The 17,265-nt window shown below is 32.8% G+C and overlaps 1 protein-coding gene across 1 annotated transcript in view; it reads right to left on the reverse strand.

Moving 5' to 3' along the window:
• LOC124363395 (serine protease nudel) overlaps positions 1-17,265 on the reverse strand; it is a 38,006-nt gene that overhangs the window by 11,601 nt on the left and 9,140 nt on the right. Inside the window, exons 5-16 of the mRNA XM_046818646.1 lie at positions 16,350-16,553; positions 14,983-15,143; positions 13,509-13,642; positions 12,341-12,788; positions 11,361-11,536; positions 10,004-10,278; positions 8,748-8,892; positions 7,872-8,011; positions 4,948-6,658; positions 3,504-3,676; positions 1,456-1,569; positions 170-323 (exon numbers count right to left, since the gene is read on the reverse strand). Of these exons, the coding sequence (XP_046674602.1) occupies positions 170-323; positions 1,456-1,569; positions 3,504-3,676; positions 4,948-6,658; positions 7,872-8,011; positions 8,748-8,892; positions 10,004-10,278; positions 11,361-11,536; positions 12,341-12,788; positions 13,509-13,642; positions 14,983-15,143; positions 16,350-16,553 (3,835 nt within the window). The remainder of the gene's footprint in view (positions 1-169; positions 324-1,455; positions 1,570-3,503; positions 3,677-4,947; positions 6,659-7,871; positions 8,012-8,747; positions 8,893-10,003; positions 10,279-11,360; positions 11,537-12,340; positions 12,789-13,508; positions 13,643-14,982; positions 15,144-16,349; positions 16,554-17,265) is intronic.

The raw sequence follows: 17,265 nt of genomic DNA on the forward strand, positions 1-17,265 counted from the left end.
GCAATAAATGTATGTAATAGCCTAAAATGTGCACTAAATAAATATGCAAAATCAAGATAAGTATAAAAACCACTGTTTTTACACAAGTTTTATACAATACTTGTTTCTTTAAGAACTTTGTGAAATTCACCTATTTTATAAACATGTTATGTATGAAACAAGAACTAACCGAAATCCTAAAGAGGCACAAGCAGTAAAGGCTATGCCCTGATTGTCCTGGGGAGACACGCACAAGGGCTGCCATCCCTTGCTCTTGTAGTTGACAGCCACCAGCCCTTCATCGGCGAATCTTGACTGGCGAGACTCTGGATCCACTAGAGCATCTGTAAGTGCCAATACAAAGTTCATTTTATAACTAAATTAATGAATACTGAACTAAGAACTGAATTGCATGCAGATTTGACAATACAATTCAAGTTTTAATCACAATAAGAGGAGTTAATGGACTCCTAATTGTTTAAAGATCACTATGCATAAATTCTTACAACATACACTTTGAGAATATATATTAAAAACTTTGTATTCTTGAAAAAAAAGTTATAACCAATCGATCAGTTTATTGGTATTGAACAAGAACAGTATTGACAATGTCAATGTGAGAGTCCAATGTCAGGTGAGTATCCAGAAAAATGCCAAGAAATTTAACAATACCAGAATATCTAAAAACAGATGAATATCTGTTGTCTGGTGTGTATTTCTGATACAGAATAAAATATTTTGTTTTGCTCTGATTCAAAAGAAAACCGTTTACACCAAACCAATCAGAAGCATCCAGAAGTGTATCTTGAGCTATCTGTTTTACATCATCAAAATTTTTGCTAATATTTTAAGTAGTAATGTCATTTCAATATAGAACAGATGAGGAGACAGAAAAAAGAAGATTATTAATACAAATTATAAAAAAGGCCCAAGTAAAGAGCCTTTTGGAACTCCATTTGAAACTATAATTTCTTCGGATCACTCATCTTTAAAAAAACTGTTTGTTTTCTGTTATTTAGATATGACTTGAAAAACTTGAGGCATGCATTAATTCAACAGTAATACGAAAATTTAGTTAATAGTTTTAGTAAGGTTGAAACAATCAAAAGCCTTACTTAGGTCACAGAAAGTGACCTGGGCAAAACATGTATTTTTGAAAGCCTGTTTAATTTATCTCAATTGTTTGTCTATTGCATTTTTCTGTTGATATACTACTTCTGAAACCAAATTGTGAGGACTAAGGAAACTATTTATAAAAAAAAAAAATAAAAACAACTAATCTGATCAAAAACTAAAATTTTAAATAATTTTGATACTATTGGAATCACTGATATAGGGAGATAATTTTAAGTTTTGTCTTTGGCACTCTTTTTATTTATATTGGATAGACACATGATATTTTCAACTGATATCAACAGTACCACTCCCTTAAACATTATACCAAAGTTCAACTTAAATAAATATTGAATTACTTACAACAATCCTCTTCATCATCACCCTTTGAACAGTCATATCTCCCATTGCACCGTGAAGCTTGAGGAATACACTTTTTACTCTTAGGACAAAAGAATTCTTTTTTCTTGCATTTCCCTAGAAATGTATATAAATCAGATAACTTAAATTGTGGTTACCTTAATTAATACATAGTGACAGCTAGATTGTTGTAAAATTAATGTATATACTTACAATATATTAATTTCACACAGAAATATTTAATAATACAGTAATAAATTGCATCATAATATAGATAATCCACATAATTTAATAAGGACATCATTATATAAATTGACAGAGCAGGATTTATTGTCTTGCTGTACAATGTCTTGCTTTAAAATAATCATTCCTTGACTAAAATGGTCACTCCGTCAACTATTCTTGAAGGTATCAGTTTAATTATTATCTTTTAAAGACCTAAGAGTCTGATCATGGAATTGCGATGGAAATTTCCTGACCAACTTTTGAAGGTAATTTGTACAGACTTGTATGACATAACTACTGTACTGGAAGACACAGAATGCTGGTTTATGAGCACTTGTCTTCACTGGCAGGTGTTCATTTCACCAACAGATTGCCAAATTCTATGAAAAACGCCCAAACGCCCAAGGCATCAAAAGCTTGTTTGAAGCGCTTTCTGATGTTAAATGCATTCTACAGTGTTGACGAGTTTCTATCGTTTAACAGGGAGACTACCCAATTCAATGACTGACTCTAGCGCTGGAAGTGGGTTGAAAATTTATAATAAATTATGACATTTGCCATAAAATGTGAAATTGTTACGAGCAATTAAAGATTTGATTTGATATGACAAAAGAATTTAACTTTTTGCTCTTTACGTGTTCCATGACTGAACATTTTCCTTCTAGTAAACTAAGGAAGATAGCTACCTGAGATGGGCAGAGAGCAATGCTGACATGAGTTTACAGATTTCACTACCTTTGTACAGCTTTTGGTTGCAGTAAGGTTAACAATGTCTAATAACTTTTTCAGGATTAAAAATATCATATAAGATTTTATTGTGATGCCCGCCTCCCAGATTGTACATTACATACAATTCTACCACGGCACAATATGTAGATTTTGAAATCTCATGTCCTCTTATCAACTTAATCCTATGCACAACAAAAATCGTAAATCAAAATGTTTTCTTAAACTGTTTAAGTCCATGCTGAGTAATTTTCAACTATGATGTTGGACATTTCTGGTATATTTTTAAGTTGTCAGCTACAATTGAGCTGATTAGGTTTTGATAGGTCAGATAGTAATAATATTTTAACTTCCATTTTACTACCAATTTACTATTCCAAAATATTGATATGTTTGGTGGATAGGCAATAGCAATCAAGTAAAATTGTATTAAAACATAAATGTTCAGATTTTAAATATGAAAGTTTGATCATTTCATTTTTAAACGTCTGGAAAATAGATTATTTTTTAATTCTACTTTAATCTCATTTTAGCCCAGTTTTTGAACTGTTGCAGTAACAAACTATTAACATATTTTTCCATGTTCATCATCATAATTTTACTGATTCTGAAGAAGAAGAGGGTTGGTAAAGTGGTTGACACCATATGCCCTCAAATCCACCTTAATATTTTAAATTTAGATCCCTACCTAAATTTAAAATCTTTTCATGACAAACAGACCTATACTACTGAGATCTTTATTTAAATTTGATTATTATGATATATTCTTCTTTCCTTACATACTTTTCTGTTTTGAGAGAAGATATGTTTAGAATAGTTAAGAGGTGTGTTCTTTGAACTCTTGTAAATAGCCAAATTCTGACTGATCCTTAGAAAGAATTAATAAACTAGTAGGACTTTTAACACTCAAAAGGCTTAATAAGATTTCAAAGTAAAGCTAAATGTAAATTTATTTGTGATGAAAACCAAACACTCATCCCATTAAAGAGATATTAAAAATTACAATTCTACTGGAGAAATTTAAATGCAGTAACATCATAAATAAAAAAGTCTTAAATAAATATAAAGTCAATAATATTACTTGTTATTAAATCTCTTACGTTTACAATGTGCTTCATCACTCCGATCGAAGCAATGGATCTGACCATCACAGATCAGGTTTGGGTTGAGGTGAACGAGTCTTTCTTTGCAGGAACAGTTCATTTCATCAGTTCCATCCTCACAGTCAACAAACCCGTCACATCTTCTAGTCATCAACAATGGCTGTTCATATCTGTAAAGTAACATAGTAAAAATGAAACATTCTACAATTTATTACTTAAATAAAGAACTGAAAATGTTTTGAGTGGTAAAGTTTAAAATACTTATTTTCGTCTTTACACAGTACAAATATAAATATATTTAGTGGTGTCGTAATGTTCTCTAATTACCAAAATAAATAAAACGTACCTTAGAAAAAAAACAGATCGCCTAGAAAAAGTAAGTTCACTACAAATTATCAAGCTATTATTTTTTAGTTTAAGAGTAATCAATGCTATTCTCAACAACAAATGCTACAAAACAATAAAAAAATATGCACATGCTCTAGTGCCTATATTAACCATTTAATATCTAACAATTAAAACAATACATTTGTAAAGACAAAATATTTTTAGAAATACAAACCTAAAACTATCTATCACATAACCCCTTATCATAACCACCCAAACGACACACATATGCAAAAACATTAATTTCTAAAATTTAATACATTACTGTAATAACGATTGCCATTTATAACTTATATAATTTTCATATATAATAAATCGATAATACAACAGAATATCAAAGGTTTCAAGACAACGTAATGAGTCTTTACCGAACTGATTAGAACTTTTTCTCGAATCAGTGAAAATTGATTGATAACTCACAATGTTTTGTATTTCATGCTTATTTCAGGTAGAAAGTTCAGGTTATGTCCATGAAAGGAGTACAAAAGCATGAGGTCAACTGAGGTTGGCAGTGGTAGTTTCATGTTCCGACTTATCTAACTTATGCCAAACTAACTATAACTTGCTGCCCATTGACCAGTAGTAGTTGCATGTTCTGACTAATCTAACTTGTGCCAAACTGACTATAACTTTGTGCCCATTGACCAGTAGTAGTTGCATGTTTCAACTTATCTAACTTGTGCCAAACTGACTATAACTTTGTTCCCCATTGACCAGTAGTAGTTGCATGTTTCAACTAATCTAACTTGTTCTATAAGTTCCCCATTGACCAGTAGTAGTTGCATGTATCAACTAATCTAACTTTTCCAAACTGACTATAACTTTCCTCCTCATTAACCTATTGACTCTAATACCAATATAGTTCTTTCTTGGGCCAACCCCAAACAATGTACTACGTGGCAAGTCTCTCAACCCTTACCATTTAGAGATATAGACAAACTTTTATATAGACAACATTTTAAGAAGGGCCTGCTGGGTTCTTAATAATGGATAGAAATAAATAATTATTTATTTAAAAAATCTTATTCCATAGTTTTAATGAAAACGGACTTACCTCTTGCAGACAAAGATTAGATTATGAGGAGTTTTAATTTTTGATGTGTTATTTTTTCTTTTTCCATGTATAGGATTTATGACAGTAGAACTCTCTGTTGAAATACTGAGTTCTGTTGTTGCCTTCTGACCAGTACTCTTCTCATTGTTATCACTGGATGGGCTGACATTAGTTTTATTGTTTTGTTCTGTTTGTTCAGATAAATCCTCTTTACTGTTCATAAAATGTTTACAAAAATTTTTATAGAACTGTTTTTCAGTTTTGGAGACATCGTCTATTATGAAAGGATTCTTATGAACATTTTGCCCTCTTTGAGTTGTAATTTTTGTTGATTCTGTTACTCGCTCAATTTCAGCGTTGAAATTGGTAGAATTAATTTGAGAAACTGTTGAAGCCTCATTTTCATTGATAATTCTAGAATTAGCGTTACCATTTTGATTAGTAATATGATCAAGAAAATATACTGAATAATTCTTTGCCTTTGTATACGAGGGTTCGACTACAGTAATATTTTCAATAAAGTTAATACTCTTGTGGGTTGTGTTTCCATCAAGTTTTATTATTTTTATTTTGTTTTGTTTATCTGATGTTTCTAAATTTGTACTTTGATTTTCATGGTGATATTCTTCAGAGCTGTTTACAAGTTTAGTTCCTTCACCACTAATTCCTTTTCCTTTGTCCATAAAAGGAACTTCAGTAGGGTCATCTCTCTCTAGGCCACTATGTTCTGATTTTGAATCATTATCAGTTTTACCTTTAGAATCATAATCATGTGAAATGCCTTGCTCAGTTGTGCTTTTATTGTCAACAACTGTCTCCTCTATTTGTTTGCTATGGGATGAAGCATTGCTGCTTGAATTAATACCATCTTTAAACAGAATGTTGACTAAGTAAGTTGGAATATTTACATTATGAACCTCATGGGATGTTGTATCTGATACATTCTCAACAATATGATGGTCAGGTATGTACTCATGGATTATATGTATTTCATCTTTAAATGAATCAACATTAGTGATTTCTTGAGTGTCTTGTGAATAAGAAATAGTGGTGCTCATTAAAGAATCAGTTGTAACTATATCATCCCCTTCATTAGGAACATTGATTTTGGATTGATTATCCATATCACTGATAATTTTTATTCCATCAGTGATTAAATTAGTAGTAGTAATTTCTTCAACTATTTGTGAACTAGTGGTGATGATAGTGCTCACTGAAGGATCATCAGTTGTAAACCTATCATTATAGGTAGTGTCATCAGTGAAGTGAGGAGCAAGTTCAGTTGTACTGTCTGTTATTTCATTCTCATATGACTTAGAAGTTGTTTTAGGATGTTCATCCAAATTCTTGAAATGTTCACTCTTAAATTGTGTTTCTTGTTCATTATTGTATTCAATTAAATTTCTCATACTAGTAAATTCAGTAACATCTGTGGTTTCTTCAAATACATTTGAACCTTCTTCCCCTCGAGATGAAGTATTTTCATTGTTTTCTTCATCAACATATTCATGATTTTCTGAGCTATTGAATGTATGAGGTGCAAAATGAGGCCTTCCAAGGTATTGTTCCTTGCAGGATGTTTCATCTTCAGCATTCAAACAGTCGATTCGAATATCACACAGTCTGGTAAGAGGTACACAATGTCTCTCTGAGCTGCACTGACGACCTGGGCACTCTTGCTTTGGCATCTGTCTCAGTGAGAAGGAGTAAACTAAAAAAAATTGCAATCACATTACAATAATATTGAGACCTCACTTTCAAAAACAAAGTTGTAAAATAATTCACACAAAAAATGTTTTAATCTTTAGATAATTTTTTCTATAAATTTGTTTTCAGGTTATGCTCAAAATGTATCTTAGGTTTTGTCTGAACACACATAACATCTTATTGTGTACATATAAGTTGACTAGATGTTTTTTTTTTGTTCTCTTAGGACAAGAAGCTTATAAATTGCACTTAGTCCTATAAGAACCTTAGTGCTGCATCTGGAGTGACAGGACATTCAGGATGGGAAGGTTAGGGAGTAGGGGCTGCCTCTTATCGAGATCCATGAGGAAGAATTAGGGCACTAAATCTCAAAGTCATGTCTCCCCGGAAGAAGGGGAGGCCAGCTCTGAAAAATTCTCTCCAGTCAAAGTAGGCAGGGGGTGGCACACCCTTGTTGAGGCTAGCAAGAACCTCTGATACTTAGGGAACGAACCCCACCAACTCCAACAGTCATCTCCCACAGTAGACTAGACCTATCAAATTGCCCTTGAACCCCAGAATCTCGACATTTGCAGTTAGTGATGTGCCGCTCCTGGAAATTCATAAGGTTGCCCAGATTTAAGTGACACATAATCGGTTTTTGCTATGCCCAGTGGTAGGTTCAACTGGTTGGTATAAACCAGCCAGAAGTGATCCCTGCTGGGTTTTGACTAGATGTTACTTGTTACAGTTGACTGTCTTATGGTATAGAAATACTGTGTTCCAAACAACTTGGTCCTAAATGAAGTCAACATTTACCAGTATCAGGAATTTGTAACTGTTTTGATTTGGCCACTAAGCTGATTGGTAAATAAACTGTTAAAATTTGTAGGTGATGTTTTGAATAGGTCACATGATAACTTGAAAAATTGGCCACATTTATTAGAAACATCTTGAGCTTCTTCCAGTAACTTATATTTTATTTTATGGCTGTCATTATGCTATTAGTGAAGTTACTTATGATGGCCTAAAAGAGGATTCAACCTATTTCCTTTTGAATGAAGATTGATTAGTTGATTCTAAGTGGCAGGTAACTGATGGAAGGTCAATTAATCTGTGATTTGGTCAGAATCATATGACAAATAGTAACTGTAAATAGTGAAATTTGTTAATTATTTACATAGTTATAAATCTGTCAACCAAAGTGAAACATTTAACAAGAACACAGTTGGAGATACCTTGTTCATTGATGATGCTTCTGATCCAGTCCACGAAGAGGAAGACACGTGTATACACACCAGGTTCATCAGGTCTGGCACAACCCTCTCCATGGCTCACGACACCGGCCACATACCATCTTTCCTTCTTTCCCAGGGCCCTGGTACACAAGGACATGTTGTAACTTACAAGGAGCAACACAAATAACCACCTATATATTACACAGCCTATGGAGAAAATCAAAATTAGGAGTAAAAGAACAAAGCTATGTTATGATAACAAGGCCGATGAGCTCAAAAATGCTCATTTGGAGATCCTAAACAAATTTGAAATTACACATTAACAGAAAAAGTTGTAAGAAAAAAAATAAAGAGAGAATAAGACAGAAAACTTCAGGATCCACCAGAAGAATTCAGATGCACATCTTGTTTTAAATGCTGACGATAAAACCAAGGTTCTGTAGAGTACAATAAACACAGAAAGAAAAGAATTATACAGTTAAGATCATATATATGACTGAACTAGAATTCAACATTGAAAAAATGGACAGTTCTATCAGAATTGAAAAAATATATTTTACCTAATTTACTGAAATGATCCTGAAACAAGAGTTCTTTTGTAAATTTATTTTCTTTGATATAGTAGAACCATTTATTAACAAAATGCCATATTCTAATAATTGTGTATTAAGTTTATTGTGCACAGATAACAATCTTGGTAATTGACATGAATCTAAATACAATTTTTATTTAGAAAATTGTAAGTCTTTAACAAACTATGGTTGTATGTAGAATTATGAATTTAGCTTGTTCCAAAAAAATTTAGCTCTTTTAGAATTAATTAGCATTGGTATGACTTTTTTGAGGTTGTTCAAGACTGCTGAAGTTGAGACATACTTGCAGAGCAGAGGACCGCCACTGTCACCTTGACAAGTGTCATGACCACCTTCAATGTAGCCTGCACAGATCTCATCCCCCACCTGGTCCACCTTACGCTTGCAGTAGGGCAGGATGGGCACATCCACCTCCTGCAGGTGGTCGGCTGGAACACCACAAGGTTCATAGTTGTCAGATAATTATTTATCATTTTTAAAGATTCTTAACAATTAATTGTTGACATGTGTGTGTGTGTGTGATCTAACTCAACCTATACATCAATATTTAATTTTGCCTAGTATTCATTACAATAAAAAAAATTGTGTTTAAATAATCAACCAACATTTATTAACTACAGCTAATTTGAATTGTGTAAAATTCAAGAAGAGTATGCAAATGCAATCTTTCAATAAAATGCTGAACTTGGCCACATAATTTAATAGCCTAATTTGCTGACAAAATTTATAAGAAAATGTTCAACTTTTCAAATACAAAGAGCAATTTAAAATGGGCCAATGACAGAGCGAGCATAACAGCTGTCGGTCTCCAAAGTTGTTAGGTCTCAGAAACTGTTAAGACAATAGACAATTGACAATAAATTTGTATTTCTCAGCCAATACATAGTGTACATAGAGAATCGCCATAGATTTAATATAAAGTCATAAGGTCATCACTAAACATTTTTTTAGATAACACAAAGTTAATCAGTTCTTAATATAAAGATTCAGTAAGAAGTTTAAAACATTGTTGACTATAAACTATCATAATCTAAAACTACTATGACAATTTTAAATAATAAAATACCCTATTTTATATGAAAGGGTCATAAAAAATTAATTTACCGAATAGTATGCTTTCATTAACAAAGTGTTATTTATTTCCTTTAAAAACCTTTTGCTGTACACCAATTCTTTGTTGCATTTCAATATTTTATTTATTATTTTACAAATGATGTAATTTATGGATTTTTCAAATTTGGAAGAGCCATGTTGTTTTATTTGTATAAAATTATATCTGGCATTATGTTTATTGGTGTTTTATCACGTGAAAAATTATTTTTAATGTTTTTTGTAATATTTGCATAACTTATACAGGTATAAACTCAATAAAGTTATGATTTTTGAATCCTGAAAAAGCTTCCTGCAAGGATCAGTGGGGTTATTTAAAATTAATAATTCTAAGAGAGAATAAACATCTCATTTCATTTCAATTTTTAAGAGGTTCAGGTATTTGAAAAAGCGAAGATAAAAAAAAATGGAGGAGAGAGTCAGACTCACGGTCAGGTCCATGTTCCACCGTAGCGCCCCAGCCGACAGCTGTACACACAGTGCCGGGCGACGGGCCGTACTGGTCAGGCAGACACACGGGCCGCACCCAGCGGTTGTACTGTAGGTGGCGCTGGAGCCGTAGCAAGGCTAGATCGTTGTGCATGTCCACGCGGTTGTACAGACTGTGGAGCACCACGTGAGTTACCTGCCGGGTTTGCTCTTGCGGGGAGAATGACAGCCGCCGCAACATCCCCGCCTGCACCTCGTAGTAGTGGTGCATGTAACTGCAACCACACAACAATGTGTCATCATTTCAGATTATAAGATACCTAAACCACCCAAAAACCTAAACAATATAAGTGTTGCAACAATTTTAAAATGTTTTAAATGGTGCAACAAATGTACTGAACACTAAAATTGTATTACAGGTATCTATTATTTATTTAAATTTAAAAATATATTAACAATACAATAAAATAAGATATTGTTTTTAGGTATAGATTTCACAAAAATAATTCTTTAAGTAAAGGAACACAAATTTTGTTCTTATGCTCACAAATTATTTGTGTTACAAAAAAAAGCTGTCCGTCTTATCTGTGGTGCGGACTGGCAGGCTCACTGCAAACCATTTTTTGTTAGGCTAGGTATCCTTACTCGATAGCGCGCCTATGTATGTTTTTTGTAAAGGAGAACTTGCAAAGCACAACTAAAGTTAAGTGACATACATAACTATATAACAAGAAATAGACATAATATAGCACACACAAGATCGCAACTACAGATGAGCCGCTTTGAAAGAGACCTGCCTGAAGATTTCTTGGTCATAAGGGGAGGGAGGAGCAGGAGCTTGACCACACCTACCGCCACCCCCTCTATCACTGCATGGTCTATTTCCTTTACAAGACACAAGTGGGAACCGAGTGCTTTGCTTCTCTGCGTTGGTGTTTTGCAGCATCACGCTATGTTATGTTATTCTCGTTGTTATGGAACAACAAATATTATTATTCATGTTAAGAATAGTCCATTGCATCTATTTAATATGTTAGTAAAATTAAGAAGTAGTTTAACAAATGTTTATTGTTAACAGCTGTTGTTATTATTACTGGGTTTGTAAAACAGTTGTTCTGTAACACATACTCAACGAGTGTTAAAGTGGCGACTGAAGAGTGGTTGATAAGGAATATGGAGGGAGAAGTGAGTCCGCGCTTCTTCTCCCTCCTAACATCGCTCTCGCACTCCCCCCTGCACTTTTCACTTAACAGGTCGCTTTCAAAGCGACCCATCTATAGTTTCATACAGTTCTTCAAAATAAAGATTTTTAAAAAAAGCACTCTACCACAAACCTTATACTATAGTAAGTACTTACTTCTCAACACAGTGTGCAGCAGTCATGACCCAAAGCTGGTTAAGAATGACGCCACCACAGTGGAATGTACCGTCCTGGTAGACCGCCACAACCCAAGGCCAGGACCCCGGTACACTCTCCCCACCACCCACCACCTTCTTGTTCTCTAAGGTCCACTGCAGCCCGCCGGGCACTGTCTAAATAATCACACATTATATTAATACAACCTGAGCCACTAATTGCATTCTTGTTTAAAATTTTATTTTATTTTAGATTATTATTTATTTATTATCTTTCTCAAATTTTATTTTACTATTTTCAACTGAGAGTCTAGATACCTTTGAGGAAACAGAATTCGGACAGTGAACCGATTTCTTAGTGAACATCTATGACGTTACGTTCATGCAAAATTCTACAGCATTAATTAAGAATTTTATGAGATTTCACAGAAATACTAAGTAAGAGTGGTGTTTTCTTAATTCATCGCTGATGCAAACTATGGTGACGATAAGCAAATAAAGCTTTTTCAGTACAATGTTAGCACTTTCAAATCATTAACCTTAAAATAAGGGATTTTAAACCCATCATTGCATTTACTTTCAAATTTATAAATAATTGCATTATTTAATTTAGTATATTTATTTCATATTTAGTTTCTCACTACCACATATGAAAATTCTAATATTGCTGCCTGTAACTACTGTACATCGTACGCATATAATAAAAGAAAAAAAAAGTACTATAGTTTGAGGGACTAAACTGCAATGTTTATAGAGCGGCTATTACAAATTGAACTAACAACCGAAGACGGCAGACAAGTTTTTGCCAACTACGTTTGGGCATATCATACTTCAGAACATACTTAAGTAAGTTTCTATTCACATAAGTCCTGTGCTTGTGGCACAGGATAATATTTTACTATCATCCTGTTTATAATTACTGTCATCATCCTTATTAACTAATAATATAAATATGAGGATAGAGAAGGTTTAATGCCAAACCTGGTCTAGATAGTCATTCTTTAAAGGTTCATATTGTGTTTGAAACTCTTCCAAGTTGCTTGCCCGCTGCACGTAGTCTTCACCCTCCTCATCATTAATCTCATTAACAGCCTTCAGAGGATAAGAGTCTTCCTTCTGCCCTGTTTGATCATTTTCAGGGTAAGAGTTTATATCTTCTTCATTGTGACGTTCATTATTTTCGGGCAAATAATCAGACTTCCTTTGATTTGTCATTATGCTCAAGTTGTGGAGACGTACTCTCTGAGTGATTACCGCAGGGTTGTCTATGGATCTTAACAGTCTCGTCCCACATACAACGGGGGAACAAGTGACGTGGGTGACCACCTTCTCCTCCTGACACATTTGGCTCAGAGTGTACTTGTCTGGTCCATTAGGGATTATGAATGGTCCAGGATAATCCGTTGGTATCATCTCTATGTAAGGTTCGCTGAAAAAATTAAATTTACTATATAAATAGCTTCAATAAATGACAGGCCCAAATCAAAACGGTTGAAGATAAAATAGATTCAGAGCGTGCACATTACTTATAGCTATAGGGAGTTGAATGTTTTTTTATTTATAAACAAACTTAATTTTGTTAAGAAAAACAATTTTTAACATGTAATTTTTACAAATATATTCAATTAAAAAATATAATTTCCTTATAAATTAAAAACACATCAATCTCTGAACCCATAACTCATGTGCAATTTCTGGAAACATTTCACATTTTTCTTCAATAGTTATTTTTATTTGGACCTAACTACAAAATCGGCAAAATTTCCTTCGTTAAGTGCCTGAAATTTTACATGTAGTAATACAAAAATTTCAACATTTTTTGTTTCCCTGAACTATCCCCTATCTTTTGTGTATAGGTATGATTTAAGATTAAAATATATTTTCCAAACCCAATATTCAAGAAAAACTTTCCAAACCCAAGAACTTTAATAGTCAGGTAATAATAGTTTAATAAGTTATGTCTCTAGTACAAAATAATTCTTTAAAACTTTGGTACATTTTGGTATTTTTATCACTATAAAACAGTACAAATAAGAAATATTCGTACTTGTTAATCATCAATATACTTTGTTTTCCAGCAAACAAAGTTTTTGAGATAAAATCTTAGAAAAACGGAATGATTTTCCTCTAGAGACAACAAAGGACTGACCTGAGCAACATTCCCACATCTGCGAGACAAGCCTGCTGGGCCCATTCTGTAACAACGGTGCCAGTGCAGGCTGGATACCAGCGTCCTTGCCAGTTGCGGTGAAGTAGACCCTTCGTATATGACACAAAATGGGTCTGTCAACAGATAAAACCACATTTTAAACACTTTTGGTATCTAATGTTTGATGATACTTAACTTGTTAAGAACTGAGGAGAAATCAGCTCATATCACCTCATGGCTGGCTGAGAACTACCATCCAAGGCTCTTAATGGCAATTAACCAAATCTATGAGTAATATTGACCTAGGGATAAAATACAAATATATTGGGGGAAAAGTTACTTTTTGAATGCTAACGTCCAATTGTAGTGGATGTCAAAAGTCGGCCGAAAAGTGCCAACGTCCGATTTTACCGGACATTCAGGAAAAAAAATCACTAAAAATCGAAAACTTTATATTTTAAAACTAATATCATATTAAATTGTTCGTGAAGAAATGTTCTTTTAAAAATAAATTTTATAGTACACTTCCGTTCAACTGACTTTAACAAAAATCAATCTAGAACTCACATATAACCATTTTTTGTTTACATGGCTATTGGAAACAATGTGACATTAGTTTCTTAAAATGTTGTATAACTTACTCATTATTGAAGATAATGATATAAATTTGTTAAGATTTATAGACAATTTAATACCCTTTCCAGTTATACGGACAAAGCAAAGGATATGAATATTTTGGTAATGATAATTAGGTTGAAAAATAAAATTTAAATAAATTCTGGAATATTTTTACGTAAGTCCATTTTTGATATTCCTAAATTTAATTTTATGGTAACTTTGTTATTTTATGTTAATTAGGCAGAGTTTTCAGAGAAAAATTAAAATCAAAATTATGTTGATAGCTTATTAAATAATCAAGCTGTGAATTTTTTACTGAAGCCTTGCAAAATGCCTTTAAAAGTGCTGGCACTTTTAGGTGCACCCACTAGAAAAATACCTGGCACTTTTCAGTACACCCACTCAATAAACACTTGGCACTCAAAGGGTTAACAAGGTGTGAAGTTGCTCAAAACATTACCTTTACTAAACAATAAAAATTCCAGATCAGTTGATAAGGGAGAAAATTTAACAGTGAATTAAATTAAGCAGGGGTTTCGTTATCACGTGTGACGGATGCACTTCGTCAGGCATAGAAATGCTGAATACTCAAACTCACTCAGTATAGACTAGCAAGAATGTGTTACTTTCATTATATCTAAAAAATTATTTTTAGTAAAAACTAGCTTTGAACTTAAAGAAAAATATACATATTTTTTAGATGTCTAGGCGTTATAGGGAAATCAATGGATGATATTACCGTCTTGTAAAGGGTTAAAAACTCAACTATAATTATATAAAGGAGTTTACAATAAACATAAGAATGATGCCCTACAATATCCGACAAGAGTTCTAAAACACCCTGTATATAGCTCACCTTGTGGGAAGAGATGGAATCGGCAAGTAGGGCACATTCGTCTTCGTCTCTTTGATTCTGGCAGTCCACAACGTTGTCACATCTCTTGGACAGAGGAACACAAGTAGACTTCCCATTGTCTCCACTCACATCAAAACAGTTGAATGAATCAGCTTCACATCCTGAGAACAGATTGAGTTACATTTACAATGCGCTTTGGATCACAATTTCTTTTTGAATAAGGTCTCTAGGTGATGAAAAATTGCGACAAACAGCAAAACTTAGTAATTTAAATACATTGAAATTTATATATATTTCTCATTGATCCACTCATATTTAGCTTACGGAATAAGCATTTATGGAGCAACGATGATAAGCAATTTAGATAGGCTATTGGTCCTACAAAACTAATCTTTGAGTGTCATGAAACATTTAACTTGGAATTCTGACAGTATATGGTTTACACATATTTGAATCAATAATTTATGTAAATACAATTTTTTGATTCTATACTAAAAACTAATGAACATACATATAATAATCATTTTAATAGACATATCGATCAACACAATCTCGAAATTTTACAAAAAGAAAACATATTTTCTTTCATAGGTGTAAGATATTTACATAATTTACCAACAAAATTTATAATGGAAACAGATCTGTTAAAATTTAAAAAAGAAGTAAAGGATTATTTAACTAATTTCTCTCTATATTCTTTTGAGGAATATTTCAATACAAAAAACCAATTAATTCATTTTAAGAAGAACTGAAGATAAATTGATAAAATATAAGTTTTATCATTTAAATGAACTAATGCTGCCATTTTTTTAAATCTATATTTTTACATTAATATTAGTATTTAGTTTTATTGTAGTGACGCTATTCTTTGTACCTTGTACACATTGTGGAATAAAGTGGTTTGTGTATGACTATGACTATAAATTTAAATGGAGTTACAAATATTATTAGATTTCAATTATATAATTTCAAGTAATTTTAACATTAAAATGTCAACTTTATTGAGACTTTTTCTGCAGTACAAAACATAAGACGAAACATATCATAGTCCAAAAATGTAACTTTAGGTTAAAAACATTGTTTACTAAAGTGTGTGTTTAAGTAAATATTGACCAAATGAGAGGTCGTTTTAGGACTAAGTGTAGAGCCTAGACTCTTTCCTCACATAAAAAAATAAAGACCATAACCAAACTGAAGGGCCAATTTCAACCACATTTGGCACACAGTTATCCGTGGATGTTTTACAAAACATTTTATTCATCTTTAAAATGTTTAAATTTTTTTTAAATTTTAACACAAAAAATACAATGTTTCAAAAATTATTTAGACGATTCTGAAGAAATGATTTTATAGCAATAAATAATCACCAAAGCATCCAAGTTCGTCTTCTCCTGAAGGACAGTCAAAGAAACCATCGCAGAGACGGTGTTCATCAACTCTGTGTTTGCAGGAACATAGTGTCTCATCGCTGGCATCCAGACAGTCAACTTTACCATCACACCAAGAGCTTAAGGGGATACAAGCTTCAGGTTTTAAGCAGGCAAACTCATCAGCATCGCAACTGTTCTCGTCTGAAACAAGTTGCTTGGTTTCAACACACAAAACAGCTGATCGTGAAGAATATTTTGTATTAAATCCAAAAATAACGATGTCTTATTACACCTGAATCAGAATAAGTGGATTTATTTCAATAATTAAATATCATAAAATGTAGGTACACTTGACAGCAAAACTGGTTAACATTTTTACGACAACAAGTACCCCAATGGGTACACACAATCTTTTACAACTGCCTGATAGGGTACGCACCGTGCTTTCATAAAGCGCAACATGCATCTGATGGGGTACATGTTGCTATGCACTTCTTTATTGCATTTTTATTGTTTGCCTGTCTTGGTGATTTGCTAAATATGACCCTGTACTTTAATAAGTACCTCAGACTGTTGTGTACCCTGTCAGGTGCACAATTGCTTAATTTTTAAGGTAAATTAATTTTTTAAATACCCCTTGGGGTACACGGAGAAACATTGATAAAAAAAAAACTTAAATCATTTTTTGTGTGCAAAACTGCGAAGCCTACATACATTTCTCGTTATACTTAGACGTTTAACGTAAATATACGATTACGGTTTACAATTATTATTGAAAAATTTGAGGGCAAATAAAAGTCAGGAAATAAGACGTTGTTGTGAACATGACAACACAGATTAGCTACAGATTAGCTGTAGTAAAAATATAGTTTTCTTTCTTCCAAAAAATGATTTTGTAGTATGTACTTATTGC

Source organism: Homalodisca vitripennis, chromosome 5 (genome assembly GCF_021130785.1).
Source record: "Homalodisca vitripennis isolate AUS2020 chromosome 5, UT_GWSS_2.1, whole genome shotgun sequence".
Lineage (NCBI taxonomy): Eukaryota > Metazoa > Arthropoda > Insecta > Hemiptera > Cicadellidae > Homalodisca > Homalodisca vitripennis.